Genomic DNA, 12,941 nt, shown 5'->3' with positions numbered 1-12,941 from the left:
GCGGCGGCAGGGCGGACTCCTCCTCCCCCTCCCCCCCCCCCGCGCCCGTGAGCTCAGCGCCGGCCTGGGCGGCCCCTCGGACAGGCGGACCGGGGACGCCCGCCCAGTCGCCACAGAGCGCCGGGCCGGCAAGCGGAGCGCGGCGGGCGAGGGTCGGGAGGCAGCGCAGCGCGGCCCGGCTAGGCGCGGCGGCGGCGGCGGGCGGGTCGGCGGGGCGCCGCGCCTGCCGGGCGATGGGCGCCTAGGCTGGGCGGCGGCGGCGGCGGCGGCACCATGGCCCTCAACGCGGACGGGCAGCTGGAGAAGGCGCTGGCGGGCTCCCCGCCGCCGCCCGCCGCCTCGCAGGAGACGGAGCTGCTGCTGCGGGGCGGCCCGTCGCCCGCCAAGCCCTGCGCGGGCGAGGACGGGGCGGCGGCCGTCGGGGCGGCGGCGGCGGCGGCGGCGGAGCGCAACGGCCACGGCCTGCTCTACCGAGCCGGCTCGGAGGGGCCGCTGGAGACCACGTCGCTCTCCCCGTCGCGGCTCAGCCTGGGGCGCGCCTCGTCCACCGCCACCACCTCCAACCTGCACGAGGCCGGGCGCTCGCCGGACTACCTGCCGCTGGCCATCTGCTCCTGCTTCTGCCCCATCTGGCCCGTCAACATCCTGGCCCTGGTCTTCTCCATCATGGTAAGCGCGGGCGGCGCGCCCGCCCCGTCCCCGCCGCCGCCGCCGCCGCCGCCGCTCTTCCCCGGCCCGGGCGGGAGGGGGCGGGAGGGGGCGGGCAGCGGGGACGGGGCGCGGTGGGCAGCCCGGCTTGGAGCGGGGGGCGCCCTCTCCGCCCCCCCGGGCCGCCCCCAGGCGCGGCGTTGAGTCGCGGGTCAGGAGGGGCCGGAGGGCCCGCGAGGAGCGGCGGAGACATCGGGCGGGGGAGGCAGAAGCGACCCTCCTCCAGCTAAGCCTGCGCGGGGCGGCTGACGGCGGGAGGACCGCAAACTTTTCCCGGCGTAGCGCTCGTCGGAATCGGATTCCGGGACGGCTCTTAGCCGGCTTGCACGGGGGGGAGCCCGGGGCGGTCCGAGGGGCCGCGATGCGGGGTTGGGAGCGCGAGCCTGTCCAGAGCCAGACGTCCCTTTAAAACGTCAAACCTTCTTCCCAGTCGGAGCCGCCGTTTGCTCCGCAGGGCGAAGGAAAAAGAGGTCGGGTTTTAGTTTGGGGAAATTGGATGCCTTTTCCATCGATTCGTTTAGAATAACGTCATAGGCAATTACCATTTTTGCCCATTTTGCGATTTTCCCAAAAAAAAAAAATCACTTAGAAGGCTGCCAGGCAGATGACTTTGCTCCAGATCTCCCCCAGCGGTGCTTTGCGGGGGGGGGGGGGCGGAGGGGCTCCCCACAAAACCTGCACAGCCAGGAATCTCTTAGCGAGGGCAGGATTAGAAAATCGCTCTTAGAATGAAGGCAGCTCAGCTCCAGAGCTTCTTGTGCAGCAGATTTAACCAGGTCAGTGAGCGATCTAGCAAACCATGCTTGGCTAACCATAATTTGCTTTGGGGGGCTTATCCTGTTGTGCAAATCCAGCCTATTTCTTTCGTTTGCCCTTCCGCATCTTGTATGAACCTGAAACACGGGTTAATTCACTAATCGGGTTAAACCTGTTGTGTGAATGAAGCTGTTATGCTGGACTGTTGAAATCCTCAGGTGTATTTCTGGGCATGTGCAGAGTGCTTTTATCAAGAAAGAGAACCATCCGCTATACAGTACACTCAATCTGTTTGCTTTGCTTTGTTTTGCAAATCTGAAAATAGACTGCAGGTAGGACTCAGATGCAACCCCATTTGTCATACAGAAAAGGGGGGGGGGGTTGTTCTCTGTCACCTGGGGTGGGGCAGGACCAGAACCAGCAGGTTGAAGTAGGTTTAGGTTAGATATTAGGAGGGATTCCATCACCGTGGAACAGGCTGCCTCGCGAAGTGGCCTGTCCTCCTTCCCTGGAGGAATTCAAACAGAGGCAGGATAGCCATCTGTCTGAAATGCTTTAGCAGATCCTGTGCTGAGCAGGGGCTGGGCTAGATGACCTCTGGGTACATTCCTACTCTTATGATTCTGTAAATTAGGCAGCCTTCATCGTGCCTCCTTGGATGTGCATGATGCGCTAAAGATGTTGCACAACCCACCCCATGGTCGGAGAAAGCCCCGGTCTGTTTCAACAGGGGCAGTCTCCTCGCCAAGACAGGTCTAAAGGACTTTGGGTGAGATGTGGGGACCAATGGCCTAGTCACGCTTGGTAGCAGCCGGTTCCCATGGCCCCAAAACACCTTGCCTTTTTTTCCCCCTGTCTGGATTCCATTCCTAATTTAATTGAGCTCAAGTAATTCTGAGTTCCATCAATGTGCCTTCACTGCCCTGCCCACTCCAGAAATTTGAATGTAGCCTTGCCTTCTACAGGGCCAGATAATATCTCTGTGGAAGGAAGCCCCAGAGATTTCACGGAGCAAGTTGCTCTTTCAGCTAGTCCACTGGAGAGTGGGCCTCCTGTATTCAGGGGGACTTAGAGTACCTGTGCCAAATTCCCCCCAGAGATCTGCAACAGCTTTGGTTTGCCAGCATTGTAACCTCCCCCTTCTCTGCCTCCCCCAGTGCAAACACAGATCATGCGGGGTGGGGAGGGGCATAGAAAGGCCAGATCCCACCACCACCACCGACCCTGGCAGCCCTGGTGGTCACCCCCAGCTCTCCCCACCTGTTCAGGCCACTTTCAGAGGCAAAAATGACAATCTTTTGCGTGACACATTCAGAATGGACAACCCAAGTGGCAGATGTTATTCTGGAATAATTGGGGGGAGCAGAAGGGTTGTGTGTGTGTGGGTGTGTGTGTGAGAGAGAGAGGAGATGGAGATGTGGCTGAGAATGCAAAAAAATAACTTCGTTAATGGATTTCTACCCTGCCATTGATCATAAGATTCCCGAATGGCGTTGTATTTATTTATTTATCACGATTCCTTGCCACCTTTCAAGGAAACACTCTGCCAAAGCTGCTGGCAATGCATTGAAATGTTTGTGAATAAAAATATAATAGCAATTCTTTAAACATAAAGCAAGTTCAAATGGTAATGGCCCTAACACTAATATCTAATATCGCTAATGCTCATTCTTCAACTGCTGTTAATGACACTCGTATAATCTGGACCTCTGTTCACACCTCCTTAGCAAAAAATCAGAGTCTGGTGGCACCTTGTTCAACTAGTAAGTTTGAATGAGAAGCATCAGATTTCGTGAGCTGCGGCTCCCTCCATCAGATGCCTAGTGAGGCTAGGCTGATGCAAGATTCAATTTATAATTTGTTATTATTTTGTTATTATATTTTGTCCAGCTTAACAAGGGTCCTAATAGCTTTGCAAGGATCAGAAGGACTTGGGTAGTACTTTTCTGACTAACACAGTTTATTAAGAGGTGTCCTTTTTTGCCAGGCATGGACTTAATAATTGTGTTAGCCGGAAAAGGGGCTACCAGATTCCTCCTGATTTTTGGCTATCATGGACCAACCCAGCTCTCCTATGAAACCTCGTTGACATCTAGCCCTGTTTGTCTTTTGCACCAAGAAGAAGAAAAGGTCTTCCTTGTAGCTTGAGATGCAGCAAATATCTGATTAACGGGATAAAATTACTGCAAGATTCCTGGGCCATGTTCACACAAGAGGGTTGACCGAACTGCGGTTTTTTCAGTCAACATAACCCGGTTCTCATCCCTTGGCCACGTGGGCTGGGTTACCCAGGGTTCATGGAGCACAGATCCAGCAGAGGGGATGAACTGCTACAGCGACTCCTGCAGCGATTCCGAGAAGAATATAAATAGAAGAAAAGAAGGAAGGAAGGAAGGAAGGAAGGAAGGAAGTAAGTTTAGGGAAAACAGAATGGGTTCAAGAAAGATGCCATGGAGATCCTCCATGGTTAGCTCTTTGTCCATGAAGAAGGAAGAGGAGGAGGAGGAGGAGGATCAGGATCCTTATATCAGCAAGAACCTTTATATCATTTTTTTCTTGATCACCTCAATTGACCAGACTGTCGCCGGCCAGAGTCCTGCTGGTCGCAACTCGCTTTCCATTCGTCTCGAATCCTGGCTTTTCTTCTCCAGGTTCAGCCAAAGTCCTTGACTGTTGGATCTTCCCATCTCTTTGGTGGCCGGCCGATGGGTCTTTTTCCTTCTCTTGGATACCATTCGGCAACTGCTGTTGTCCAGCGGCCATCCAGCATGCGCGCGACGTGTCCTGCCCGGCGTAGTGTCCGTTTTCGATATTCGACGATGACGTCATTTGTTCCACTTCGTGTTCTAATCTGGATGCTTGGGACGTGGTCGCGGAGAGAAGCCTTCAGCGGGGATCTTCCATGGCCCTTGCTGCTCTTGAAAGCTCTTCCTCTTCTGCCTTTGTTAGAGGCCAGGTTTTGCTTCCATATAGCACTGCCAATAAGACAGTCAAACTGAAAAGATTACACACAGTTTTCCGTCAACCTTCTCATTCCCTAAGACTTCCCAGATGGAGTTGTATCTAGCCCATCCAGCTCGCTTTCTTCTGACCAGTTCTCCTCTTTGATCGTTGCTCATTTTGACTAGCCGTCCCAGGTAGACGTAGTGGTCAACCTCTTCAATAAGTTCATTCTGAAGCCTCATTTGGAATTTTGGAAGGTTCCCTGTCTGCATATATTTTGTTTATATTTTTTTCTACCAGATTATATTTCTGTAGGCAAACAATCCTTTATAGCTGTTGGCCATAACACACAGGCTGGTCAGGGTTAGGCCAATTATGATCTAAAATCTGGCAGGTTTCCCTGAATATTAATTGTTTATGAGGATTGTTTATCTGTCATTTGCCGAAGTAGAACCTCCATGTTCAGAGCAGTGTACCATAGGCACGGCAGTGACCCTTGGCCTTGGGTCCTGCTTGCAGGGCTCCTGGTGGAGGGGAGTGCCTGGTTGGCCAATGATTGTTGTTGGGTGGATGGCAGTGAAAGAGGTGTGTCCCCTTCTGTTGTCGCTTGGGAGTTTCCGGGATCCAACTGGATGTCCACCGGGTGACCCAAAATACCAGGCTGGATGAACAGCTCAAGCTGTTCTGAAGATCTTAGGGAACTGGATATTGGATCGGGGGCACTTAGACCCAGTACAGATGTTCACAGTTGTTCTAAAAAGGTGTTCCTTTTCCTTAATGCGTGGGTGACTTTGTTCCACATGCCTTGCCTTAGATGCATCTCCAAGTTAAATAAAAGTTAACTAGAGATAGTACTGATCGATTAATCAATTACTCAGCAGTGGACTAATTAATGAAAAACTACTAAAGGGCCAAAGTGTCATTAAGACCTTTGCATATCACAAAACTTCCCGCCATTCTTTTGGCAGGAATGCCAAAATCTCATGACGTTTGAAGGAAAACTGCCCGGATGGTCTGAGTTTTTTGGTAATTTAAAAACATATTATTTGCGGGCCTGCCTTGCGGCCCCCCCACCACAACAGATCCCACACCGCAGACTGGGGACCGTTCGGCTAAGCTGGAATCACTTTAGCGAAGCAAGTAAAAAGTTTAATGTTGTTCCTTCTTGCAACAAACCATGATCCTGGCTTATGATGATGTCTGAACACAGCTCTTGCATTAAGTACCTCTACCCAGCAATTCCTCATGTGGTAGGGTGGGGCAATGTTCCTGCGCATTAAGAGTTGTTATTGATTTATTTTGGCAAGATTGTGGCTGACAATATCCAATCACGGGAATAAACATGGTCAGATGTTTGGCCCATTTTAAGGGGGTAGAGAGAGGTTAAGGGGCAATGCGGGGTGGGACCCAAAGCTATGGTACCCATTTGGGGCTAAAGTTTCCCCAAAGCAGCATAATTTGGCCGAGATTTTGGAAGGGGGAGTAAGGTACCGTCATACTCCCGGATCACAATGTCCTCAGAACATCCTGATCAGACTCACATCCATTTTTCATTGAACCCGTGTCAATGGCAGAGTGGCACCAGAAGGGAGGAGGTGTTACTTTGGAGTGTGAATTCATTTGAATTCATCTGTTTAGGCTAGGCATTTATTGCCCAAGGCCATCCGGCCAAGTACCATCCGGGCCATCTGGTGGCAAATGGGGGAGTACATGCTTTGATGGGTAGAAGCGAGGGAAAGTAGAGAATGTGAATTTTAAATTGTAGACCACACGGGAAAGAAGCCATTCACAACTTTGCTTTGTACCAGACACTTTGCTTCATTAAACAGTTACTAGAACCCAAGTCTCAGAACTGTCCTTGAGTGACTGTTTGAGCATGTGGATCGTTACAGGTACCTCTTTCGGCCTATAAAATCCTGCCCAAGTTCCCCCCCCTTCCCTGGCCAAACTAATGAAAAGATGGGCTGTCCAGTGTGATGGCGGCTGGGAAGCCCTAGGTATCCGTGGTAGTTTTGGGAGGTGTGTTTCAGACCCGGCAATGTCCTTGTTTACAGAAGAAAACTCAAATCCACCCAAGCAAAGCATAAAAAACAAACAAACAAACAAATAACAAGAAAGCTGAGACACATAAGACATGAATCCTAACTCTGGATTAACAAAGAGCCGGCAGAAGTAAGTCATATTCTGGCTTAAGGTGGTGGCCTGATTCCCACAACAGGCTAAGATGATACCGGGGTTCCTACCATATCAGGGTATCTGCAGAGTATGGTCAAAAAAGTCAAGATGGAGGCCACACCGGTTCAGTCAATGCATTAGAGAAGGAATTCCTTTTTGGGTGGGGGGGGAGATTTTATGAAGGAAGAGTCCGCAGATATTTGGCTGGCAGAGAAGGAACAAACGGAGCCACCTAAGCGATGGTGGGTAGTCGAGGCAATCTGGGGGATTAAATGTGTAATAATAATTTTTAAACCCCAGCGAAGGGCAGTAAAGGAAGATCAAAACACAGGATGCTCTGGGCAGACCCCACACGCGATGGGAAGGGTTTAGATCGTTTAGAAGTGGTCCAGCTTGCTAAAAGTCCAGAGCAGCATCAGCATCTGGGATTCTCATTAGCCTTCCCAGGTGGTGGTGGTGGTGGTTATTATTATGGTTGGTCGCACGGTCAGCCAGATGTTTAGACTGGATTTGGCATTTTTGTCCACCTATCGAGTCCTTCCCAAGGACCTGGGATAGGCAGATGTGTTGTTTAATGACGTTAAAGGTTTTGTCGCAGGACGTCAGCTGTTCCAAGCAAAGCTGCCTTTTGCAATTGACCTATGGTGATTTTGTCAGTGCTGATGGTGTCCAAGTGGTGCTCCAGATGTTTTGGAATTGCACCCAAGGCAATTGGTACTATCTTTGATTTCTCCCCCCCCCCTCCTCTTCTTCTTCCTCCCCCCTCCCCCTCCTTGCATAACAGCCCCACAAGGGCGGTTGGACTGAGTGAAAGTCATCCTGGAGTCTTATGGCCCAGACTCTGCTCTTCCCAGTTTAAACACAGCCCAGTGGGCTTGGCCTTTATAGCTCCCAGGAAGAGCACCCCTGCTCTGGTTCCTGCCATGTCCAGCAGAAAGGTCCAGGGAGGAGGGGATGGGGAATCCATTTGTGCTGGGGGCTGGGAAGACATCTCGAAGGTCTTTTGGCCGGGCATGGCCTACAGGAGATGGGACAGTTTGATTGGACAGTGTCCTACAAATGCATGGGGCTGGGATTTTGACTTCAGTTGGGAGTGGAATTTCAGCGTTAGGGATCGCCCTGCCCTTTTTGAGCATGGTCTGTCTTCAAGTGGTGAACAGGTATACATGTGCAAAAAGAAGAGGCATAGAATGTCCATGGGATAAAGACACATTTGCATGAACAGATCACAAATTGTAATGGTCTGTGGGAATGACCATGGGAGACAGGAGGAAGAGCCACAGATAACAGTCGGATAAGAGGCCGCTGAGCCCACAGCAGGAATGAGGGCGTGGCAAACGTCTCAGAAGGTCCCTCCCTAGTTTCTTGGGCTATAAAGACGATGGATTAATGCTGTGTGGGAAAGACCTTGGGAGATGGGGCCAAGAGGCACTGCCTGGGAACAGTCAGATAAGAGAGGGCATACCCCGCAGCTGGACAATGGGAATGGCAAGAGGCTCAGAAGGGACCCTCCCTCGTTTCTCCGGCTGTAAAGGGGACCAGGGGAGAGATGTACTTCCAGACTTGCAATATTGATGTCAGCCTTCCCAGGTAGATCAGACAGATTTGGGGGTGAAGGGATGCTGCCAAGGGAACGGTCAGATAAGAGAGGGCAGAGCCCGCAGCTGCATAATGGGTGGAGAAAGAGGCTCAGAAGGGACCCTCCCTGGTTTCTCGGGCTGTAAAGGCGAGGGGGGAGAGATAGGTTCTTCCAAACTTGCGAGATTCTGTTAATGTGACCTTACAATAAAGACAGAGCTAACATTCCTGGGTATGCTTCGTGTCTCAAGGCTGACCCAAATGTTCTTCCTTTACCAAACTGTCCATTTTTACTCTTTTCTCCTTCCACCAGTCGAGGAACAGCAATCTGCAAGGGGACGTGGACGGAGCCCGGCGTCTGGGGCGTGTGGCCAGGTTCCTCAGTATCCTGTCCATTGTGCTGGGCTCGGTCATCATCGTCATCTGTGCACTAAACATTGCAGGTAAAGTGATGTGGGGCCCACAGGCAGGCCTCGCTTGGGTGGTTTGGCTGAGCTTTTGTGGCCAGCTTCCTTTCAATCACTGATAGATGGGAGGGTAGTGTTTTGGTGCACCTCTTTTCCATGAGCTGGTGGCACATGGGTTTTGGAACCATACCTCGGAAATTGCCCAACCTGCTGGAATGTCTGGATGGGGGTGATCAGAAGGAGAAATTGGACATTCCACTCCTGGCTCCTTCATGTTGATGTAATGGCATGTGGGAATGACCTTGGGAGATGAGGGGAAGAAGTGCTGCCTAGGGAATGGTCAGATAAGAGGGGGCATAGCCAGAAGCTGCCTAATGGGAGGAGAAAGAGGCTCAGAAGGGACCATCCCCGGTTTCTCAGGCTGTAAAGGAGATGGGGGTGATGAGTCTGAAGGGGAGGATGATGTCATGGTATGCGGGAAAGGCCTTGGGAGACGGGGAAGAGATGCTGCCCAGGGAATGGTCAGATAAGAGAGGGCAGAGCCCGCAGCTGCATAACAGGTGGAAAAAGAGGCTCAGAAGGGACCCTCCCTGGTTTCTTGGGCTGTAAAGGAGACGGCGGGAGAATTGTACTTTCAGACCTGCAAGATTCTGTCACTGTAGCTTTACAATAAAGTAGAATAAGGCCACCTGGTCGTGTTTCCTGTCTGGCCTACCTGGGAAGGCTGACAGTTGCACATCCTTCATTGGAAACCTTTATATGAAAGAGTATAGTGGGAGAGTATTTGACAAGGGTGCTGGATTCAGCCAAGGAGCCCCTTTTCCCCAGAATGAAAATCAGGGTCCTTTTCACAAGAATCCTCTAAAAACATTTTTTTTTAACTGATTCAATAACCTCTAAATGAGGACAAGAAAGAACTACACAAAATGTTTTCTGGACAGAGACCCAGAAAAAACAGGTATTTGGTGAAGGGTCCAGTTACTTCCCATGTCCCTGGAGGAAGGGGTCTGTGGGACACTGGAACGGTGGCTGGGTTGACCCAGTAAACCAAGCTAGGCTAAAATGAGGTGGAGGAGTTTGTGGGTCACCGTGGTTTGGGACTCCAGCAATGCTGGCTGGGGAATTCTGGGAGTTGAAGTCCACTCATCTTAAAGGCTCTGAGATTGAGAAACACTGAGCTAGCTGAACCTTAATATCCCTCCCAGTCATACACTCGGGGATCCTAGTTATCTGCCCAGGACTGACACTAATTCAAGCCTAGATTCATGAATGACAAGGTCCCCTCCTTTCAGCTGCCCAGAATTGTTGATGTTGTCTTCGGGTGTCTCTTGAAACCCAAGGAAGATATCATTTGAGGTTAACTGTCTGGACTCCAACTATATTAGGCTATTAGTGGTGCTGGCTGAGGATCATGGGGCTTGTAGTCCACCTCACGGAGCAACGGGGAAGCGAACGCATGAAACAGCCATCCCTGAGACCTTGCAGCCTCAAACAGGGCAAGAACCAGCCCTGCCACCTTTCTCGGGGGGACTGCACCATACAACGGCTTGAGCGGATTTTTCTCTGACCGACTGACCCCCGGCTCCCCTTCTTCCCCAGGTGTCTTCAAGCGAAACTAGCATGGATCAAGGTCTGCAAAACCAGATGTGAGCTTTCACCTGCCCAGGAAACCACTCCGTATGTCTGCGTGGTGGTGGTGGTGTCCGAAGTGACTTTTTCAGCAGGAGAGCTGGCGCACGGGGCGCTCTTGCATCCTCCGGTGGACTTCTGGAGCACCATGGTCGCATTTCTGGAGGGCACTGAGCCGTCAAGGCAGGGAGGTCTTCTCCTGCCCACCGCGGGAACATGCTGCCTCCTTGTGTGCCTCCCCCAAAGATGAGGATTGCCCCACGGAAGGGAGGGAGGCCATTGGGGTGAAGTGGGCCCCTTCTGATGCTCTTTCTGTAGTGCGGGACATAATGTGGGGTTTTGTACTGTGCAATGTTTTTGCAACTGGCCCTCTTCTTGCTGGGAGGAGGAGGGCGAAGAACCATCTGGGAGTTGGGGGTCCTTCGAAGCATGCAGGACAGACCCCGTTCTCCCCCCTCCCTTCCCCCGGAGACTCCACGGAGGATGGAAATCCCCTTTGGGAATGTTGTACTTTGGATGAAAAGCAACAAAATCCAACCATTTGCACGCCTGTAGGGAAACCCTTGGGGGCAGGGCATTATTCCTGGGAATTTGTCCTGTCTTCCAAGTCCCCTCAGGTGGGTTCTGCATGCCTATTACTGGAAAAGATGCCCGTGGGATGCAGATCAGAGCATTGGGGGACTCTCTTCCCTTCCCCAGCGAGGCTGAAAGAAAAGGGCTGTTTTGCATTTTGCATTTGGGCTGGTTATTGTCCTTGATCAGCCTTGAGGTACCTGTGTCCCTCTGCTTCCCATGCCCTCGGAGTTAGCAAGTTTTGCCCGTATAGGTTCACCCTTCCTCCTTTGGGGATCCACCTGGAGTTTCAGACAACTGCACCCAGAATTATTTACACAAAAGCTTGCCAAACTGGCAGGTGTGGGTTTGATGGGGAAGCGGAGAACCTGTGTATGTATCTTTTTGCAACACCCCTATAGGTGTTTCCACAGTACATTATGCCAGGCTGTTGTCGATCTGGCCTACTTTGTGAAATCCAAACCTAAAACCATCCCAGAAATGTGGACCTGGGAAATTTATTATTCATCCTGAAAAAGCAAAGAGATACTAATGGTAGTCCGGCCGACTTCTTTTCTATTTTAGCGGGAAAAAACTACATTGAGAACTAAGCTGCAACAGAGTCCTTTACAATATTAGCAAAACAGCTCTGTTTAAAGTTTCACCATGTATACATGTTTGATTGTTGTTTGAGGATCAAATTCCCTGAGCAGAACACCCCTTTAGAGACCAATTATTATACTTGTAAATCTAATTTATCTCAACCTGGGGCAAGTAATTGTGGCTTCACACAGCTATAGTTTACCTACCAGCTGTGTAGCTTTGAAGAAATCCCAAGGCATTTTCCTGGTTAAACCAAGGGTTCCCCGTAAAGTTTGATAATTTGGGCTGCCCATCTTTGGTGCGCTGTTTTCTAGATTCTCACATCCTCCTAATGTTAGCTCCAAGGATGGCCACTGCATGGTCAACATCTGTGGAAGGATCAGAGGATTGTGCTGTCTTTAGAAAATCTAAAAATAATATCTACAAGATGAGAAAGGTAAAAGTACCTGGTTAGGGGGCTGCACTCTTTTAAGCTGCACCAGTTTTGTAGACTGTTTGAAGACAGCATCAAAAATTGCTTTGAAATCCTGAACCTCTTTGATAGGGAGCCAGAGGAATTGTGCAATGAACTTAAAGCAGTTGTTAAGGTGAATGGACACGGACTGCCAAAGATGTCAGAACAAACCGTGGAAACTGCTGAGAAGAGAAGAGAGGCCACAGCCAAGAAAGACAAAAATCTCAGGAAGGAACTTAACAAGACTTTCAGAGAGCTTTAGAAGAGACAGGGAGCAGTGCTACGATGACATCTGTAAAGACACTGAAGATGGAAACGGTCATTATTGCTGATGCACGCTGGATAATTAAGAAAGCCAAAGAACACCAAAAAGAAGTCCATCTGTGCTTCATTGATTACAGAAAGGGCTTTGATTGTGTGGACCGTGTCAAGCTGTGGAAAGTGCCTAGAAAAATGGGAATCCTGGAACAACTTCTCTTTGCGCAAAATCTGTTTACAGATCTGGAAGCCGCAGAATGGACAGAACGTGGCGAAACTGATCGGCTCCAGGCTGGCAAAGGCGTGCGACAAGGCTGCATCCTCTCCCCTTATTCATTCAACCTATATACTAAATATATATTAAGGGAAGCTGGACTGGAAGAAGATGAGTGTGGTTGTAAAATCAGAGGGAGAAACATCAGTGACCTGCGCTATGCTGATGGTGCTACCCTGATAGCTGAAAATGCAAAGGGTCTGTTTTGTAGACCCTCCAGCCTCTCCTGCAAAAATAAACCAGGGTCTTCTAGCACTGGTGCTGTCATTGATTCGTGGATGCACAGGCTTGGGGGAGCCTTCAAGCCTGCCAAGTTGGATTCCACAGCTGCTCGGTGAGAATCGCTGCCCCTTTGCAGACTTGATGGCTCGTTCACAGCCATGATGTTGGGCATCGATTTTCTAAGATATAAAACCAATTGGAAAATATTCCACGGGATCAGCTGCATCCCTCCCTGGATCCGAGCCTTGCTTTTGCATAATGCTGGCAAATTTTGGAAGCTAAGCAGAGGCGAGCACGGTTCGTTCTGGAAGGGGAGCCCACCGTCAAGAAGGCAATCCCAGGGGAAGACTGGGCAGACCACTTCCGTGCTGCAGCCAAGAGA

The 12,941-nt window shown here is 50.9% G+C and overlaps 1 protein-coding gene across 1 annotated transcript; it reads left to right on the top strand.

Moving 5' to 3' along the window:
* Window positions 1-264: 264 nt before the first annotated feature.
* Window positions 265-10,475, top strand: TRARG1 (trafficking regulator of GLUT4 (SLC2A4) 1). Its single transcript, XM_063304174.1, has 3 exons — window positions 265-669; window positions 8,474-8,603; window positions 10,167-10,475. Exons 1-3 carry the CDS (start codon window positions 274-276, stop codon window positions 10,184-10,186), a joined length of 546 nt encoding a protein of 181 aa, XP_063160244.1. The 5' UTR covers window positions 265-273; the 3' UTR covers window positions 10,187-10,475.
* Window positions 10,476-12,941: the final 2,466 nt, after the last annotated feature.

The sequence above is a fragment of the Candoia aspera genome, chromosome 1 (genome assembly GCF_035149785.1).
Source record: "Candoia aspera isolate rCanAsp1 chromosome 1, rCanAsp1.hap2, whole genome shotgun sequence".
Classification (NCBI taxonomy): domain Eukaryota; kingdom Metazoa; phylum Chordata; class Lepidosauria; order Squamata; family Boidae; genus Candoia; species Candoia aspera.
This window is presented reverse-complemented; position numbering and strand designations above follow the sequence as displayed.